The sequence below is a fragment of the Falco punctatus genome (assembly GCF_963210335.1).
Source record: "Falco punctatus genome assembly, contig: scaffold_30, whole genome shotgun sequence".
NCBI classification, from domain to species: Eukaryota; Metazoa; Chordata; class Aves; order Falconiformes; family Falconidae; genus Falco; species Falco punctatus.
In genome coordinates, this window is record NW_027660235.1 from 142,635 (window position 1) to 163,420 (window position 20,786).

Below are 20,786 nucleotides of genomic sequence, written 5' to 3' on the forward strand. Positions count from 1 at the left end.
GATTCTAGGACTTGTCATTGCAGGAAAGACAGAATCAGATTATAATCACCATCAGCCATTCAAGTGGGTCCTATGGGACCCCATAAGCAGTCGAGTGATAAAGGAGAATATAACAGCGGGTACCCCGACTTTTACGTTTACAGTCAATGATTTATTTCCTGGACTGGGAAAATGTAGATCTAAAGTGCCATGGGGGACATATTGGTGCCCCAGTGCAAACTCAGGAAAAAGCTATTGTAACTATCCAGGATATTATTTTTGTGGATACTGGGGATGTGAGACCATTGTAACGAGTGATAGATGGAAACCAGAAAGAGAGGACGAATTTCTGCGCGTAATGTGGGGGCCAGATAGGTGTGACCCTCCAAAATTTGGGCCTAGTGGCTATTATCTTCAATCGTCAATCAAAAAAAGTACCCGTACACATTTAAATGTGAGAATTCAAAACCCAGCTGACATGGGCTTGGCAGTGGGGAGAATGTGGTCAGTATTTATACACTCTGACAATACAGACCCGGGGGTAGTGATACAAATTATCAGGATTGTGCTACAAGCACCCCAAGCAATTGGCCCTAACCGGGTTCTTAACCCACAGACACCTATATATAATACTGAAAACAATATTAAAGATGCGACCCCCGACAACACCGAAGCTCCGAATACCTTAGAATTTGACCTGCCTCCTCTATGGAGGCTGTGAATGTAACGTATCAGATACTGAACTCTACTAATCCCGCCATGACAACAAACTGTTGGCTTTGTTATGACATAAGGCCCCCTCTTTATGAGGCAGTAGGTATACCCTATGAACCGGAACTCGTTAGTGGGCCCAACCCCATACATTGTGTGTGGAGCTCCGAGGACAACCCAGGAGTCACGATGCAACATGTATCAGGGCGGGGTAGATGTGTCGGCGAAATACCCCTTGAAAAAAGGCCTCTGTGTTTGAACAAGTCCACATCAGAAGAGCTATCGAAAGCTGATTGGCTAGTTCCTGTCAAAAACACCAAATGGATATGTTCAAAATCCGGAATTACCCCACGTGTATCTCTTAAACTGCTCAAAGGAAACCATGAATTTTGTATACAGGTAAGGATTATTCTGAGAATCGTATACCATCCTGAGGAATACGTTTATACTCATCAAACCCTTCCAGCTTCGCATCATATCCAAAAGTGAGAACCCATCCCCGCTCTGACTATAGCTACCTTGCTAGCCGTAGGGGCCGCAGGGGCAGGAACAGGTATAGCCTCGTTAGTCAAACAGAACCAGAAGTTCCAGTCCCTCAGAACTGCAGTGGATGAGGATCTGGCTCGCATTGAACAATCGATCAGCGCTTTGGAAAAGTCACTGAGGTCGTTGTCCGAAGTAGTTTTACAAAATCGTAGAGGATTGGATCTCATGTTGTTACAACAAGGCGGGTTATGTGCGGCATCAGGAGAAGAATGTTGTGTGTACGCAGATCACACTGGGGTTGTCAGAGATACAATGGCCAAACTTAGAGAAAGGCTAGAAAAAAGAAAGAGAGACAGGGAAACCCAACAAGGGTGGCTTGAATCGTGGTTTACCCGTTCACCGTGGTTACGCACCCTGATATCTACCTTGGCAGGGCCGATTGCAGTGATCATCATGGCACTGATCTTTGGACCCTGTATACTGAATAAGCTCGTGTCATTTGTCAAGAGCCACCTAGAGAAAGTCGACATTATGCTGGTAGAACGCCATCAACTGCTTTAACTTTTAAGTCCCATTTGGTATTACCCTTAGCTACCTCTAGCTTACCCTAATTCATACCTTGGTATTATCAATTACCCCTTACCTTCCACCTGACCACAGTGCCTTATGTTTTTTAGTCAAGTTGATACAATATTCTTTTAATATTTTTACAAACCATAGAATATAAATTAAATTAAGATTTTGATTGTTATATTTTAGCTGATTCAATTATCCATAGGGAGGGGGGAAATGTAAGTAGTTAGGGCTTGGCGGTCGGAAGATGTCGCGCTGTACGGAAATATAGAGCCCCTCTCTGGATAGCCAATAGCGTTTAGCTTATGACGTAAGCAGACGGAAGGGACGTTGTAAACCCAAGCTCTATAATGCCGCGCCACTTATCAATAAACACCATTTTGCCATCCACCACATTGGTGTCTGCGTGCTGATGGACCGAGCGGCCTGGGGTTGGCCGCCGTGCCGTTCCTGAACCAGGTCACCGCGCGCCTGCGAAGGCAACAGGGGAATTGAGAGGATGTTAGAAGCCTTGAAAGGGCAAGTTCTAAATGTACCATGACTGGGAAAACAAAAAGCAGAGTGAAGAAGCATGAGTTATGCCTGAAGAAGTATCTTCACGTACCCTCAAAGACCTTTCCCAGGGCTGACAAAGCCCAGGGGATTACTGGCAAATAGACTTTTTCCAAGTTACTGCAGCAAAATGGGTATAAGTATATTTTAGTCATGACAGATGTACACGGGGACGGATTTTTCCTGATATGACTGACTGAGACACTGGACAACAGTCGGCGGTGAACAACTTACCTGCGGAGATACCGGCAGAATCAACCACCCCTTATAGAGAGACCCACGGGGTTTCACTCTTCTGCTGGGTGGTTTATTCCTTGGCGAGGGGCTGCTGAACTGGGGAAGGCAGTGATAAAGAGATCCACAGGAGTGGAAGAGATGGCCAAGGGCACTGCAGGTGCCATAAACTGCACTCTGTACGGCAGAGACAATGGCCGTACGCAAGGGGACAACCCTTGGGTTCTCTTGGTGACTTCCAGCCTTGCCTGTGCCCTTGCCTTCAATCTCACGTTGTCCTACGCTGTCCCACGGCTGCTGCTTTTCCCCGGCAGGCTGCAGGCACCCATCTGGCTTCCCCACCTTGCTCTCACCCTGCCCTTGCCACACATGCACCGATGTCTGCCCACCCTCACACGCTGTTCCTGCAAACACACACACATGGACTGATCTCACACTCCTTCTGGACGATGTCTCCCACCACAGCACAAGCCCTTGAGTGACATTTCCTCCTCCTGACCTCCAGTCTCCACTTTCCCAGCTGCACTGGGTGGCAGTGCTTCTCCCTCCTGCTCTTCCCTACCTCCAAGGAAAGCTCCACCACCTGGGAAACCACCCTTCAGGCGGGCATCCCGACCCGTCACCTTCCTTGTGGCCTTTCCCCTGACCATGCCACGGCCTCACCGCGCTCTTCCAAGGCTGCGAGCCTTTCAGCTTCTCGCATAGGCATGAGCAAGCGGTGTGCCTGCTGCTGTGCTGCCATGTTCTCAGGCAGCAGCGACATGACAAGCAAGAAAGAAGCCCCTCGGTGGAGTGAGCCCAGGTCCTTAGGCAGAGGGGATCTCACAACCTGTGTGCCACCCAGGGGCCTTCTGCTGGCCTGCCCGAGACACGGGCAGATGGAGCTTAACAGCACGTGTCCCAGCCGTGAGTCAGGGGCTGCCCTACGCGCTGTTTCAGGCAGAGGTGACCTCACCGCCCCTTTCCCAGGCACATTGCTGCTGTTGGGCTGTCCCCTCCGCAGGCAGAACTGGCCTCACTGCCCCCGTCACAGCCATTGGCTTCCTGCTGGAATGTGAGTCCCTGAGGCACAACTGACCACGAGATACCATCCTCAGCCGTCACCCTCCCCGTGGCCCAGCACCCAGCAGATGAAGGGAAGCTTCTCTCAGCCAATTTATCTCATGGATTTCCTACCTATTATTTTGGGTGGAAGAACAGTCCTCAGGGGAACTGCTCTGTTTCTACTGGACCCTGTTTTGTCTCTGCTTCTGCGCCTCTGTTTTCCCTTCTTCCCCCTGCTATCCCATCCCAACTGAGCTCTCCAGGGAAGTGAGTCAATGAGTCCTAGAATATCTCAGGTTGGGAGAGGCCCCTGTAAATCCCCTTGTCCAGCTGTCCTGCTCAAGGCAGGGTGAACCGGATGGCATCTCTCAAGGGCTCTGCTCACTTTGGCATCGTCCACAGAAGGGTCTGAAAAGCCACTTTGTCAGCTTGTACTTGGGGACAATAAAGACATTCAACACGGTTGGCCCAACTGCTTGCACTGGGAGATGTCACTAGTCAGTGGCCAACAGGAGGACTTGACCACTGGTGACATTTCGTCTTGAGCCCCTGTGGCGTATGATGCACCGACTCTGGGAGCGGATTGAAGGCACGAAGACACTTGAAGACACCTCAAAGGCACTTTACTAAAATCAAGCAAGCCTTTTATACCTTTGCAGGGGGCTGACGTGTCAGCCTGTAACTGGTCTCAGCAATTTTCCACTCTGGGCTCTTTTTTTATTACAGACACAGCAGCTCAGCAACTCCCTTTATCTACAAGGCCACAAGCTCTGCAGACCACTCCCTGTCTTCAAGGTTCTCCTCTTGCTCCCATGGCTTCCTTCCAACAAGCATAACTGTGTCTCTCTCCCAAGGTCGGGTTTCGCTCCCTGATGCCATTGAGCTAGCTCAAGACGTAGCCACAAGCCGCCAGCCAAATTCCCACCCACAGTGTCCTCCATTTCTTCACTCCAGAAGTCACCCATCTGCCTATACAGAAAGTGCAGGAGAAAAAGTCAAACCCCTTGCAAAGGTGCAGGTACAAACCATCCCCTTCTTGCCTCAATACGTATGGGTGCAGCAATCCCTTTGATGTCCCACAACTACCTGGAACTGTCTGCAGGAGTATTTCCACCGTCATTTCCCCAGACACTACGGTGAGGATGACCAGCCTGTATTTCTCCCAATTGTCCTTCTTGCTTTTCCTGAACAAAGGCTGGATGTCTGCCTTTTGCCAGGACCCCAGAACCTCCCTGATTGCTCGGACACATTTGAGGGCACCATCCAGAAAGGGTGCCGTGATCAGACAGAGGCACTTGCAATGACCCTGCCCAAGGCAGGTGAGATGAATCTCCCTGGGACAGTGGCCTTTGTTCCTGCAGTCACACACAGGAACGGCTGTGCCCTGGGAGGTGTCCCCACCTCAGCTGGCCTCACGCACTGCTGGCGTGGTTGAACCCCAGCCTCACGCACACAGGGGTGCTCAGAGGCACGAGCCCGTCCCTGGCACGTGCGGAGGCAGAGCACTGCAGCAGGCACAGTGACTGCCTGGCCTCCTGCTGCCCCTGCCAGAGGCTGGCAGCACCTCAGCCCGGGGGTGTCGTGCCCTGCTCGGCACCTCACGGAGATGGCCCTCGTCATGAGCAATGGGCACGGGGACCTCGGTTCAAGGAAGCACGTTGCAGTGCTGCATTCAGGTGGTCTCCACAAATCCATAGCATTTGATGGAGGCCAGCACCGTCACAGAGTGCCCGTTGCCTGCCCCTGCCTGCGCTCACAGGACTGCCACGCAGCACGGTGGTGACCAAGCTGCCAGAGCACTCAGGCCTTACACCAAGGCAGGGGGTCAGAAGGAGAGTGTGGAAGTGGAAGGAGGACAGCACTGGAGAGCCAAGAGGGGTGGTGTTCCCTGGTACTGCTGCCATGCCAGGAACGTTTTCCCCGCCATCTGTGGGCAAAGGAACTGTCCCTGCAGCTCCAGAAAGGCCTTGGAAGGAAGAATCTCAGAAAAAACATAGATGTTTAATGGCCCTTTGGCTTTGTTAGATGAGGAGAGAGCAGGCCACCTTCAGAAAAGAAAATCACAGAAGGAATTAGAATGGGGACGATACCTTTATCAGAATTGAAATACCATGAGCAACTACAACAAATTCAGAAGACAGTCTGGGTCTGTGATAAATTACATTATAAATGCTATTCATAAATTTATACCTTCAGAAAAACATCCATCTATCAGTTTGCACATTGCACCCTTGAGCTCCTGGTTCCTCATGCTGTAGATGAGGGGGTTCAGTGCTAGAGGCACCACTGAGTACAGAACTGACACCACCAGGTCCAGCAATGGGGAGGAGATGGAGGGGGGCTTCAGGTATGCAAACAAGACAGTACTGACAAAGAGGGAGACAACGGCCAGGTGAGGGAGGCACGTGGAAAAGGCTTTGTGCCGCCCCTGCTCAGAGGTTATCCTCAGCACAGCCCTGAAGATCTGCATGTAAGACAGAACAATGAAAACAAAACAGCCAAATAATAAAGAGGCACTACAAACAATTAGCCCCACTTCCCTGAGGTAGGTGTGTGAGCAGGAGAGCTTGAGGATCTGTGGGATTTCACAGAAGACCTGTCCCAGGGCATTGCCTTGGCAGAGCGGCAGTGACAGAGTATTGGCCGTGTGCAGCGCAGCATTGAGAAACCCACTGGCCCAGGCAGCTGCTGCCATGTGGACACAAGCTCTGCTGCCCAGCAGGGTCCCGTAGTGCAGGGGCTGGCAGATGGCCACAAAGCGGTCATAGGCCATGACAGTGAGGAGAAAATACTCTGCTGAAAGGAAAAAGACAATCAGGAAGAGCTGTGCAGCACATCCTGAGTAGGAGATGTCCCTGGTGTCCCAGAGGGAGTTGGCCATGGCTTTGGGAACAATAGTGGAGATGGAGCCCAGGTCGAGGAGGGAGAGGTTGAGGAGGAAGAAGTACATGGGGGTGTGCAGGTGGTGGTCACACACTACGGTGGTGATGATGAGGCTGTTGGCCACGAGGGCAGCCAGGTAGATGCCGAGGGAGAGCCAGAAGTGCAAGAGCTGCAGCTCCCGCGTGTCTGCAAACGCCAGGAGGAGGAACTGGGTGATGGAGCTGCTGTTGGACATCTGCTGCCTCTGGGCATATGATCCTGTCACAGGAGAAAAAGACAGAGATAATTTAGGGGAGACTTCTGCAAGCAAAATCAAAGCCATTTCCCACAGACCATCCCCCCGTCACACACAGACATCCCTCTCTTTTCTCGGAGACCTTCCTGCAGCTGTGTGGCTGCAGCCCTGCTTGGTGCTGGCCGTGTGGGCGATAAAGAGCAGAGCAGCTGCCCACGGGCTCTTGACCAGCCAGCCCCAATCTGCAGCAATGGGTGGGGGCAGGGACCAGTCTTGGTGTTTAACTTTGTCCTGTGAAACCAGTGCCAACACAGAAGGGCTGGTCAGCATCTGCAGCGCCAGTGCTAAGGAACGGGAAGGGTGAAGGCATTTTAAGAGAGATTTCGTTTTTTTCACAGCTCCCCCCATCTCTCCTGTTCAGTATTCTCGGATGTCAGAAAAGCAGAGCATTTTTGCTGCCCTCCGGTGGAACAGAGTGAGGTCTGTGAGGCAAGAGGATTGCCTGTGGGTGAGGGCACAGTGAGGGGAGGTGGTCTGTCCATCTGGTTCCCAGTTTCTGTGGGCTTGCACCTTCCTGAGATGAATGGTGGCCACACTCCCATGTTACCCTGAAATACCACAAGGCACTGCTGAGAACAGACTGACCCACCACAGACCTGTAAAGGTTGTAGGCTTTCATCAGAACTCAGCATCCCACCCACAGCAAAGGATACACAGCTCATTTCACCCTCCCCAACAGCGTTTTCTCCATCACAGAAACTCTACGCCTCTACGTGGGGCTTTCAGATCACTAATGGGTGCGAGGGGACAGCTTTCCATTCTGGAGGGCAACTCACAGCTTGGAAGGGAACTTCAAGGAGGTAGCCAAGTGCCCTAACAAGAGCATCAGGTTCAGGGAGAACCAGCCCATTGCCCAGCCCCACACAGGGCATTGCCAACAGCCCCACAGCTGAGAGGAAAGCTGGGACACCTGTTCCCATGAACACACCTGCAGGAGAGGACCCACAAGGTCAGAGTGTGACTCTGCAGCTGAAACACCCATCCCCAGAGAGCCTGACAGCAAGAGCAAGAGAATAAAACTAACCCCAAAAGGCAGAGAAAGAAGTAAAATTGCACTGATGGTCTAGGTAAGAGTGTCCAGGGCGAGCGTGCCAGGCACTGAGGGCAGCGTTGCCCTTGCCCAGCTCTGCTCGCCACCTCCCACACACCAACATTGCCGGGCAGCTGCTCTCAGCCCCTGTGCTCTGCAGAGGGACCGGGGCACGTGGCTGATGAGCTGCACCGTGGCTCTGCTGGAGCTCTGGCTGCAGAGGGGGTGGCTCACACCTCGGGACCCCCAGCCCTGAGGGCAGAGGCTTTGCTGGGGGAAAGGCAGCCAGGGGGATGCCTCAGAGAAAGGGGTCTGCACTGCACATGGTCAGAGAGAGCTTTCTGATTCTGCTTTCAACAACAATTCTGTCTGAAGTTTCCTATCAGTCCTTGCAATATCCTGGATGTTTGGAGATTTTCCTTGTGGGAGGTATCTCCCTGTGCCAGGTCTTTCCCTGTCAGTGCTCACAGATCCCATCACAACCTCTGTGCACTGGCCCCGCACAAACGTGCCTCTCTGCAGGGCACTGGCTGGGCGCAGGGTCCTGTCCGCAGGGGGAAAAGGACAGCTCAGAACGACCCTGATGGCTCCAGCAAAGGTGCTGCTGCTGCTGTTCATAGGCGGAGGAGTGGCTGAGGGCACTTCAGGAGGCTCCTGGCAGACCTCCTCATCACTCAGAGTTACAGCTGGCAGTCTCAGGGACATCTTCAAACTCGAGATCTCCATGAACATTTCTGTCTTCCCTCTCCTGCCCCCAACAACAGAAAGCTGAAAACACAGATTGAGGAGAGCCCTGGATTTATCACAGCAATCCCTGCGCTGACCTTCGATACGAAAAGTCTCATGCAGACATATTCTGAGGGTAACCTATCCTTGTAAGCAGCGCTCAGCCATGCAGCACACTCTCAACAGCAGAGAGATCCTTCCCTCTCGGGGCTCAGTCCATACGCCCCCAGAGCTGTGGGGAGCCCCCCGGCAGGCTGAGAGCTGCCCCTGGCAGGCGGCAGAGCCCCTGCCCCAGCACACAGCCCCCGCGGCTGCAGGGACCCTGCTGGCAAGGACAGCCCTGGGCAGCCCTGCCTGCACAGCCACCTTCACAGCCCTGCAGCCGGCCCTGGCACAAGGCAGCCCACATGCCCTGGCCCTCCCACGCTGCAGCAGGGAAGCCCTGCTCTGCAGCACACTGGCCTCCTCCACAGCAAAAGGCTCCCACACAGTCCCACAGGCTGGGGGTCCCCAGCTGCTGCAGACCCGGCTAGCAACTGCAGAGGCATTGCCCTGCAGCCACACACTTACCAGCTCAAGGGCTCTGCAGATTTCTCCAGCAGGGAGCTCTCAGCAGCCTCCCACCAAGGTCTGCTTTTGAGCTCTCCCTGCCTCCCTCCTCTGCCCCTCGGGGCTCCCTCCAGCTGTCCCTGGGGCTGCAGGGGAACCTGCTGGGCAGCAGGATGAGGCAATCCCTCATGGGCCTTGCCTCACCTGGGGGGACACACTTATTTCCAGCACTGGCAATTCCCTTACTAGAAAAAGTTTTCTGCATGAGCATCAACTTTTGTTAACCCATTCCTAGACAGGACACCAGGAAGACTGCAGCAAAGGATCCAAGTACTCCTAACGGAGCGTGTGTGTACGTGTGTGTCTGGTGGTTCTGCAGGCAGGGCAGGGAGGATGTCCTCAGTGCTTCAGTAAGCCCTGCAGAGCCCATTGCAGCACTTCATTGCACAGTCCGAGGGCTCAAGACTCAGCTCTCCTTTGCCCAGGCCACGTCTCTGCTCTGAAGCAAAGCCTTTGCACCCACGGGCTCGGGGACACTTGGTACCAGGTTGCCTTATGGCCAGGCAGAGCTGGGCTGGTGCCACAGCTGGGGGGCTTCAGCCCAGATGTGCAGCAGTGCCCTCAGCCAGGGGCCCACGCAGAGGCAGCTGGAGCCCATCCTGTTGCAGACAGAGCTGTGACACTGAGGGAACCAAGTGCCAGGGCAGGTGGCAGAGCTCAGCACAGCTGCTCGGCAAGGACAGCAGCCTCCAACAGGTCCAACATTGAAAATGGAGTTTATGCTTGTGGGGCAATTCCAGGGCACCCGAAGGAGTGTTCCCTCCTTCTGCACAGGCCACAGCCTGCCAGTGTGTGACCTGGGGCCTGCACTCTGCTGCTCTCCTGCCTCACTCCGCCTGGGAGATGAGACTCCACCGTTTCTTTGCTCCTAGAACCAAGGTGGACACGAATGATGCAGGGTTTCAGATCCAGGGGAGCATCACAGCTGCTGGCCTATCTGGCAGCTGTGCTAGAATGCCGATGCAAAGAACCTGCAGACACCTAAAGGAGCATTGTCACTGTGCTGCCCTGTGACTGTCGGCGGGGGGTTACTTGACCACTGGCTTGCAGGATCCCACCAAGCCTCTGTCTCGCTGCTCCCCTCCTTCTTCACTCCCCTTGATGTCTATAGGGTTGTTCTCTCACATAATTCTCACTCCTCTCCCGTTGTGCTTGGTCCTTTCTGCCATAGGGTATCACAGAGGTGCCACTAGAATTGCTTATTGGCTCAGGTTTGGGCAGGGGCTGGTCCATTTTGGAGTCAAATGACAGTGGCTGTTATGGCCATGGAGTCAGCTCTTGGTCTCTTCTCACCTCTGCCAGCCCTACAAACACCTCCAAACCACTCCCAAACCCCTGCCATGTAAACACACAGGATCTCTAAATTCCCCAAGAAGATGTGAGGTTATTGATCCTAAGGCTTCCTCACGCTGCTTAAATAAGACTTTTCCCCTTCCTCTCCCTGATTTAGGTTATTTCAGAGCAGAGTTACCCTGAACCACCTGTGTCACCTGGGCCAAGCTCAGACATGTAACAACAAAAATAATAATGGGTACCAAGTGTCCAAGGTCACATGCCAGCAAAATGTTTTGCTGCAGCGCATGCTGGGGTGGTGGGCAGAGGTCACTGTGAAGGTGAAATGAGATGTCCCTAAGGAGAGCAATCCATGCTGTCCCCAGGACCAGACACATGCAGGGCTGGACTGTGCAGTGCTGCAGGAGAAGGCATTGCTGCCAGGATGCCTCTGCAGCCCCAGAGGACATGTGGTTCCGGTGAACCTTATATCCAGAAAGGACAAGGTGCTTTTGATTGTGTCCTTGACAATGGACATCCCGTGATGCAGGAACACTTTGAAAATCATTGGTCTGTTTCTCTATTGCCTCAGCACAGTGATGACTTTCAACAGTGCTGGCTAACTGGGGAGGCCCAAAAAGGCTGAATGTTAGTCAAGTGGTGCCCACCTACAAGAAGGGTAGGAGGGAGGATCGGGATAACTACAGGCCTGTCAACCTGATCTTAGTGCCAGGGAAGGTTGTGGAGCTGATCATCCTGAGAGCCATCGCACAGGAGCCGCAGGAAAACCAGGAGGTCAGGACCAGCCTGCATGGGTTTATGAAAGGCAGGTCTTGCCTGATGAACCTGATCTCCTGCTGGGACAAGGTGACCTGCCCAGTGGATGAGGGAAAGGCTGTGCATGCTGTCTACCTGGACCTTAAAAAAGCCTTTTGGCTCCATCTCCCACTGCATTCTCCTGGAGAAACTGGCTGCTCATGGCTTCGGTGGGTGTTCTCCACGCTGGGTTAGAGCTGGCTGGACAGCCAAGCCCCAAGAGCGGTAGTAAATGGAGTGACATCCAGGTGACGATGGCCCATAAGGAGTGGTGTTCCCCAGGGCTCAGTGCTGGGGCCAATCCTGTTTAAGAACTTTATCAACAATCCAGACACGGGGATTGAGTGCACCCACAGTGATTTTTTGTACAACATCAAGTTGGGTGGCAGTGCTGATGTCCTTGAGGGCAGGAAGGCTCTAACGAAGAATCTGGACAGGTTGGACCTTTCAAGTGAGTCCAATTGTCTGAAGTTCATCCAGGAGAAGTGCCAGTTCTGTACTTGGGTCACAACAGCCCCACACAAGGCTACAGGCTTGGGCCAGAGTGGCTGGAAGGCTGCCTGCTGGGGAAGCACCCTGAGGGTGAGGGTTGACAGAGGTTGAGCGTGAGCCATCAGTGTACCCAGGTGGCCAAGAAGGCCAATAGCATCCTGTCTGGTATCAGAAAGAGCGTGGCCAGCAGAACCAGGGCAGTGATGGACCCCCTGTACTCGGCACTGCTGAAGTCAAACCTCAAACAACGTGTTTCTGTTTTGGGCTCCTCACTTCAAGAGAAACGTTGAGGTCCTGGAGCATTTCCAGAGAAGGACAACAAAACTGGTGAAGGGTCTGGATCCCGGCTTGGATGAAGAGTGACTGAGGGGACTTGAGTTGTTTAGTGTGGGTAGTAGGAGGCTCAGGGGGGACCTTACTGCTCTCTAGAAGTACCTGAAAGGAGGTTGTAGATGGGGTGGGTAGGAGTCTTCTGCCAGATAACAAGTGACAGGACAAGAGGCAAGAGCCTCAAGTTACACCAGGAGAGGTTCAGATTGGATATGAGGAAAAACATCTTCACTGCAAAGGTGCTCAAGCATTGGAACCAGGGAGCTGGTGGAATCCCCAGCCCTGGAGGTGTTTCAGTAGAGGTAGATGCAATTCTTCATGGCATGATTTAGTGATGGAATTGGCCGTCCTGAGTTTACATTTGGATTTGATGATCTTTAAGGTCTTTTCCAAGCTAAATGATTCTCTGTTTCTGTGCTTCTATGATATTGCAAGCCTACCTAGACAAGTTGCTGAGAAAGTTGGTTTAGGTGACCCTGCCTCAGCTGGAGGGGTGGACTCGATGACCTCCAGAGGTCAGTCCAACCTGAAAAAACACCATAGAACTATAAAGGCATATATGAATTGTGTCAACACAAATAGAGGGGCTGAGCTGAAGATGAGCTTGTGGGAAATGGCTTGTGGGAAAGATATTTGACAAATCTGATGAAACCAGCATGCTTTTCTGTGGTCAGGACCTGGGCCACAATGAGGGTGATGGAGGGGTGTGGTATTGGGAGGGAAAAACGGTCTCAGGAACTCCTCATGCAGGAGGACGTGCCTGGCTGCGAGGGGCCTGTGAGGTCAGTTCTGCCTCTGGAGGTGACAGGCCAGCATCAGGAACGTGGCTGGGACAGTCCCTCTGCCAAGGGACCCCATAGGCCCCATCCAGGAGAAGGGCTCGGGTAGAGATTGTTTTTGCCTGGGGACATGACGGGACAGCAGCAGGCACACGGCTTGGTCATGTCCCTGGAAGAAGCTGAAAGGCCAGCAGCAGTTACGTGGTTTGGGAGACCATGTGAGTATTCCTTCTCTCTGGTGAGAGAGCAGAGCATAAGAAAAGGCTTCCTTGCTGCATTCCCTGCTGGAAGGGTCTTTTCTGAGATGGTAAAACTTTCCTGGGCAGGGGAAAACAGCAGGAGAGAGGAAAAAATGTCACCAAGTTTCAACTAGGAAAGCAGAGACGGGAGCTCAGCAGGAAGAACTGTCACTGCAAGGGTCCTGCTGCGGTGCAAGGGCTCAGCCAGAGGGAGCCTGGATCAGCCCATGGTTTGTGTTTCAAGGAACAGCTGGTGAGAGTGGAGGTACCTCAGCGAAGGTATGGCAATGTTGGGGTGAGAGCAAGGCAGGGCAGCGAGATGGTGCCTACAGGCTGCAGGGAAACAGGGGCAGGGCTCCAAGCATGCAGGACAGCCTATGGTGGGGATGGCAGAGGGCACTGGCAAGGCTGGAAGGCACCAGTAGAACCCAGGTCTGTGTCCCCTTGGCTGTGGCAGCTGTCTCTGCCTCTGAGGGCCATGACAAGACATGATGTCCTCACGGCACGGGGGCATCGTTGCCTCCTTGCAGCCCCATGGGGAAGCTGGAAGTTGCTGTGCCATTGCTGTCCTTCACTGGGCATTGGATGCCCACCTTCCATGGTCCCCAGGAAGAGCCCTGAGCCCTGTGTGAGGGACAGCACCGACCTCCCCACAGGCTGCAGGTCACGGCTTGGCCTTTCTGCTTCATCAAGCAAGCCAAGGCTTTGCTCAGCAGCAGAGCTGCCTGCACAGTGCCTTTGCCTTCCTGCACTCACAGCCTCCAAGGATGGGCTCTAACAAGGCCATGGGGAGGCTTTCTCAGCCATGGCCCTCAGCGGGGCCCATTAACGCTTCCAGGGACTGTGGGCTTTGCTCCTGACTTGGTGTTCTTGAGAGGTTTCTTCAGTCTCCTCTGAACACCTGAAGTCCACAGCACCACAGACACCCTGGGCTCATGACGAGGCAGAACGCCCTGACATGCCCAGTCTCCTCCATCAGGGACATCTGGTCTTCAAGTTTGGCTCCTACACTTCATGAGATAAGTTTCAGCCGTACAGTGAAAGAGAAAGGCAGGTAATGAGCACTTTGGGGAATTGATAGAAGGCTTTTCCAATTGCTATTGATGCACGGTGTCTCCTGAGGAGGTGCAGACAGGTAGGAAAAGCAGTCCCTGGAGCTAATCATTGCGTGGACAGCCTTGCTCCTCAGCTCTCCAGCCCCACGATTTCTGTCATCAGCTTCATGAGACTTACATCACTTGACATCAGACTTCTTCAACCAACTCTGCAGCTGAATATAGCAAATTCTTGGCAGTAATTATTGGCTGCTTTCCTTAGAGAACTGGGTGTACACAGGAATAAAAGAGGGATTAATTATCGTGTGTGTGTGTGTGGGGGTGTTGGGTTAGAAATTACTAAATAAAAAATACATTTCTCAGCTGTATAATTGTTAGTTCAAGCAAATCCCCATGAGGTCTATTGCCACTACTGAAGAGTTGCCCATAGGGAAAATTACAGACGCTACTGAAAGACAGTCCAGCTTTTCCTCTCTGAACCTTAAAGCAGAAGCTACATAGGTAAAATGGATTGGAGTGATCAAAGAGAAAGAGGAGAAAGGTATCTGGAGATGAACTTCTTAACCCATAGTTGTAAATCAGGAAACCAGGACGTCAGAATATTCCAATTGACTTCAATTTCATAGAAGGCGCAAACTTTCTGGAACTCATGACAAATATTAGAATGTTTTCCAATTTTTTTTTTACACATGTATCTGTAGAAATTCTCCCACTTTGATCTACGTATACGCAACAACTGGTATTAAAACCAGCACAGACTCTGCCTTCAGACGCCAGCTTCATATCTAATGCCATTCCAATTTGCACAGCTCTAGGGGCTATTTCTCACACTTCTTCCTGCAAAGCCTTCATGGCACCTGCAGGGTCCTTGGCCATCTCTTCCATTGCTGTGCATCTCGTTATCGCTGCCTTCTCCCATTCAGGAACCGCTAACCAAGGAGTAACCGAGGCCACACGCAGGCTGATGATCTGGGCTATCATTATGACACCCATTACATCTGAGAAGCTCATAGGCCACTAGGAGGCACGTGGCCATGAAGGCAAGTTTGAGGTCCCTGGAGTGTCCCGTTCCCTTGGGGGATTGGCCATCAGCAGCCCAGCTGGTTATGGCTGCAGTAAGAAAGGCACTTGGACTCTGAGACAAAGTGTCATTTCAAATGGCCTTGGTTAGAGCAAACTCTCCTCACACAGAGACAATCGTGTCAGCTGTATGCCGTCCCTTCCGAGGCCAGGAACACGGAGTTTACAGCGTTGGGAGAGTGGTGCAGCAAGTGGTGCAGATCCTGCCTGCAGAAGGCTTATCCCACATTGTCTCCTGTGAGCTCTTGAAGTGTTTTGTGCCAGGGAAACCCATTCTAGTCATCACTTCTCGTGTTCTAAGAGGAGATGTTCACTTGGGAGTTGGTAACTGCAGTCCCAGACAAAGGTAAGGGCGTGCGGTTGGCCATTCACCAGCAGCTTCCTGCAGATTTCTTCTTCCAATATGGCTTGTTCTGCAACGCAGGGACACACTCAGCACAGCTCAGCCTGAAGGCCAAGAGGTACATGGAGCACAGCACAGGCCTGCTCAGGTTTCCTGTGACACTCATCACTAAGTCCTGCATGTGCAAAGGTCTTCTGCTCAGATTCCCTGAACCTCCTGATGAAGGTTAGCAGGGCAGAATTGTGAGCAGAAAGGAGCAGCAGAGGCATTCTGTGCTTTCAGCCCACTCTTCAATATCCCTCCGGCGCCTCTCAGGGTGTGGGTGATTAGGTGGTTGGGAGCAATGGAGTAATTTGGCCCTGGAAGGACCTGTGAGGGGAATGGTCATATAATACTTTGGACATTGTTTCTCATAATCAAAATCTGTTTGAATTGGCAATAAATGAAATTGGCCTTTGGCAAGACAACATCTAGTTGGTCATTACAGGGATAGGTGAGTAATCTCTCTGTCTTTATCTTGACCCATGAGCATTGCTGGTTTATTTCCTCCCTTGTCCTGTTGAGTCAGGGAAGTGAATGAGCAGCTGGGGCACTGGTAGGTTTCGGGCCAAGGTTAACCCACCACAGGACCACATCAGGACTGCTGTGCCCGCAATGTGTCTCACCAGCACCAGAAAGACCCCGACAGATTGGAGCAGGTCCTGAAGAGGCCAGAAGGATGGGTGGGACCTGGAGCACATTATGGACGAGGAGAGGCTGAGAGAGTTGGGGTTTTATTTGAGGAATCATTTAGAGTGAAAAGCCAGAGCGCTGGGCCCAGGGCTGCTGGATGGCAATCCTTGGCCTGTTTCAATATTTGTCAAAACAAGGCCATGAGCACATGATCTGGCTGGAAGTCTCTGACCACGGCCTTGGCTGAGTGACCAACTGTGGCAAGAGCTATGGGACACTTGTGTGTAAGAAGTGTCTGTAGGAAAATGAATCACTTTATATTGGAAATGGCAAAGGAGTTTGGTCTCACTAAGCCACCAAGAAGGATAGACGTGAGGATGCAGCAAAGGTCCCTTGCTGGGGCTGGGGTCTATGACCACACAGGGAAATGAGCGGTGATTGGGACTTCTTGGGGAAATTTTCCCTGCTGCATCCTCCCTGGGGTCTCCAAGGAACATGAAACAGTGCAGGCCTTCTCCTTTGGTGCCTTGCTTCCTTCACCATGACCCCTGCATCTGCACCAGGACCACCCTGCTGTGTGCCCCCACCCTGCACACTCACACAGCTGAGCTCTCACTGGTGTTTCCCTCTCCCTGGACCTTCCCAGCCCAGCCCCCCCAGCTCTGCCCACCTCCCCTGCCCTCTCCCCAGCCCAGGCAGACACAGCAGCCCACGCTGGGCTGGCCCCATGCAATTGCCCACCCAAAGGGGGCTGCAGAGCTCTGGGCACTCACCCCATGGCCATAGACCATCACAAGGGCACAGGAGATGCTGGTGGGCAGAGAGGGGTCTCATCCTGCCAGTCAGCCCCAGGGCTGGCACCAGCCATGGCATGAAGGGACAGAGGCCAGTGTCCCCCTCTGTCTGCTGCTCCTCTCTCACAGGGACCCTGATTGCCCACTCCCGGCAGCCCCTCTGGGCCAGTCCCTGTCCCCAGCACCAGACTGCTGGCCTGGGGGCTCCCCAGGCACCTCCTGCTGCACCAGGGACACAGCAGCCTGCCCCAGCTGGGGCATACACGGAGACACCTGCTCTTGCCCAGGGAGGCGGTCTCGGGCATGGCCCTGAGCAGGCGGTGCTGCTGTGCAGGGCAGCGGTGCCTGAAAGCCCAGGGAGATGGTCCCAGGCACATCCCTCTTGGTCACCTACCATTCCCATGGGCACTGGGCACACACACGCCAAGGCTCAACACAGGCCCATGCCCTAACGCGTTGCCCCATGCCCTCCTCCCCTGAGCCATGGGAAACCCAAGCCCAGCAGCACGCTCCTGGGGGCAATTCCTTTAGCCTGTTCCTGAGCTCAGCTTTGGAAGAAGAGCCCAACGTCCAGACATGGGCACTGAGAAAAAACATCTTTATTACAGAGATGCAACACTGAAGGCCAGCTGTACCACCCTCCCATGCACAAAAAGTCCTCTGGGTCACACAGGCTGCGTTCCTGCTTTTGAAGAAGTGCAATGGGTGCAGATATTGCAGGGCAAACAGGATTGTAACAGATACAGTCATAAATGTACAGGATGATCCAAAGATGAACACGAAGTCCCCTGTGAAGGTACACAAGGCAGCTCATTTCTCCTGAGAGACACCTGACTGCAGCAGCTTCTTCACTGCACCCGTGAGCTCCTAGTTCCTCACGCTGTAGATGGCGGGGTTCACTGCTGGAGGCACCACCGAGTACTGCACTAACACCACCAGATCCAGGGATGGGGACGACATACAGGGGGGCTTCAGGTAGGCAAACATGACAGTGCTGAGAAAGAGGGAGACCACGGCCAGGTGAGGGAGTAACGTGGAAGAGTCTTTGTGCCAACCCTGCTCAGACCGGACCCTCAGCACAGCCTTGAAGATCTGCACGTAGGACAGCACAATGAAAATAAAACAACCAAATCTTCCTAAGGCACTAACCACAATAAGTCCAACTTCCCTGAGGTAGGTGTGCGAGCAGGAGAGCTTGCAAAAGGCCTGGCCCCATCCTCTTGACATTCACCCTTAAGGGATTTGTAGGCATTGGTAAGACACCCTCAGCCTTGTCTTCTCCAGGCTGAACACACCTAGCTCTTTCCACCTGTCCTCATAAGAAGGGGGATGCTCCAGGCCTCTCATCCCCGTCGCACTTCTCTGGACCCTCTCCAAGAGCTCCCTGTCTCTCCTGCACTAGGGGGCCCAGCACTGGACACAGCACTCCAGGTGGAGCCTCAGCAGGGCAGCGCAGAGGGCGCCCCAGGCAGCCCTGCAGACACATTGGGTGCCTTTGTGCCAGCCACCGATACCACTGCTGCAGGGCAGTGAGCTCTGTCCTCCCTCTACCCAGCAGATGCAGAGCAGCCCAGGCACACAAGGCACATCACACCGGGGTCTCCACTCGTGTGCCTGCATTCTCAGGCTGCTGGGTTTTCTCTCCAACAAGCCTTACTAGCCCCTGGATAATACAGTTGGGGAACACGCCAAGCAGTTTCACAGTGGGCCTGTCAGCAGCTCCATGGTGTGCCTGGAGATCTCCTTCTCCTCCACCAAAGGCCCTCAGGGCAGCAGTTACCTTCAAGTCTGAAGAGAGCTTTGCAAGTTGGTCTTTGCAATACCAGCAATGTCTAATGAGGGCAGAGGTGTTCTGCACAGGTCTGACAGAGCTTCCTAGGACCTGGAACGCCTGGCAGCTGGTTCTGGTCATGTTCCATGTTGGCTTTACTAAGAACAGCAGTCAAGTTTTTGTTGTCTGTTTTATTGCAGTCTTCCCTTTTTTCTTATGTTTCCCTTTCTCCGCTGCCCCTCCCTCCCCCTTTTTTATTTTTCTCCTCCAGGTAACTACTGGTTATTGTGTTTTGTTTAGCGCAACGCTACTAAAAAGCTAAATATGGAAAACCACTCTGACCAGGTCACCTCATGGACAAGATGCCTTTGTGAAGGGAGCCTGTCGGGGCACAGGAACTTTTCAGCCACGTTCACACAACCCATCCCGCTGACTGCGGCATCTTGTGAAGCATAACGGTTCGCAATGTGCCCAAGCACAAGAGCTGTAGCTGAAGTGTGTGAGTGAGGAACGGGAGGAAGAGGCACAGCCTACTTGACATCCAGCTGCTGGGATCCTTCACTTCCCTGGGTGGCATTGGGTGCTGCCAGCTCCTGCGGCCTGGCCCTGCAGCCAGCTCAGCAGGGAGGGAAATTTGCACCTACGCCTGTCAGATGCCAGCTGGAGGAACAGCGCTGAAGGAGACTTGGAGCGGAGCTGACTTTGTCCTGAGCAGCGAGGTTGTGGTGTGACACTGCGATCCAGCCTGCGCTGGTAGTTGGTGCCAGGAAAACAGCACTGGAGTCCTGGTGTCCTGCTATGGAAGGGGCAAAAACGGCTGCCCCCAGCAGGGGAGGGGCAGGGCAAGATGCCCTGAGCAGGACAGGGACAGAAGTCAATGCCCCCTGAGGGGCAGGAGCAAAGCTCGCCACCCCAATGAGAGCAGGGGCATAAAGAGCCCCCTGAGCAGGGCAGGAGTCAACCCAGGTACCTGGTGTGGACAGGGGGCAAAAGCAGCCTCCCCAGGCCAGGAGGGGAAACACCAGCCATCCCCAGGGGCACATGATGACAAAAAGCCACCCAAGCGAGGCTGTGGCCAAAGTGGATGTCCCAAGCACAGGCTGAGTCCTGGGGGCAGATGCAAGTCATGGGCAGGTGCTTTGCTCCACGAGTCTCACGCACACAGTCCTGTAGCTGGGACGAATGGCAAAGAAACCCTGCGCAACGCGACGGTGCCAGCCACAGCTGTGCATGGGCAGCTTCCAGCCCGGGGCAGGCGTTGACTCCTCTGGCTGTGCGCAGCGGGGAAGAGGTGGGAACTGTGCCGGCGGCCGAGCAGCCCTTCGCCAGCAGCACGTGGGGAAGCCCAGCGGCACCGGCTGCTGGCTGCAGGGGAGGTGCCCAGGCTGGGGCAGCTGCCTGGCCACAGTGTGTTGCCGTGCAGCCCCGTCTCACAAAGGGGCAGTGATGCGGCACCCACCCGGAACTTGTGCCCTCACCTGGCCAGGGTGGACATCCTGAGCAGCGGGACGGCCAAAGCCAGTTGGGCTGAGCTGCCCGTCAGGATAACTCAGCTCCTTCTTGAGCTACTTGCGTGGCTTAAACATTTCTCCTTTCCTGCTGACTGCTCCTCAGCTTCCACCCTCTTCCAAAGGTAACTAGGACTTTGCTTGTGGGACAGGTCCTAGAAGAGGTAGGTTGGGGATAAAAGTGGAGGCTGCTCTCTACCTCTCAAGCTGTATGCTGAGCTCTTCCACCCTGCTAGGCTGGCCAGACAGGCGCTATGGGTACAGTTCCTGTTTGGTAATTCCTATTTTTTTGCCGTTGCCAAGGCTAGGGAAGTAGGGAGGTGGCAGGCCGAGGCATTGAGCTCAGCGTAGCCTGACCCGAAGCCCACCTTGACTGATGGGTCAGGAAGGGAGACCAGAAACACAGCCCAGCAAAGGCAACCGTTACAGTAGCGGCCAGACACCGGTCACTCCTGCAGACAGGGTGGGCAAGTGTGGGCTGGAGAGCCAGAGGGCTCTGCTGCTAACAGTCGC

General features: G+C 53.7%; 2 protein-coding genes across 3 annotated transcripts in view; both read right to left on the reverse strand.

Moving 5' to 3' along the window:
* LOC308057458 (ras and Rab interactor 2-like) overlaps window positions 1-20,786 on the reverse strand; it is a 157,609-nt gene that overhangs the window by 50,501 nt on the left and 86,322 nt on the right. The window lies entirely within an intron of this gene.
* On the reverse strand, window positions 5,526-6,658 carry LOC308057469 (olfactory receptor 14C36-like). Its single transcript, XM_080411567.1, has one exon. It carries the CDS (start codon window positions 6,527-6,529, stop codon window positions 5,756-5,758), a length of 774 nt encoding a protein of 257 aa, XP_080267693.1. The 5' UTR covers window positions 6,530-6,658; the 3' UTR covers window positions 5,526-5,755.

Bases quoted from the DNA above. Each gene is read 5' to 3' on its own strand.
- LOC308057469 (XM_080411567.1), bottom strand. From the start codon at position 6,529: ATGTACTTCTTCCTCCTCAACCTCTCCCTCCTCGACCTGGGCTCCATC.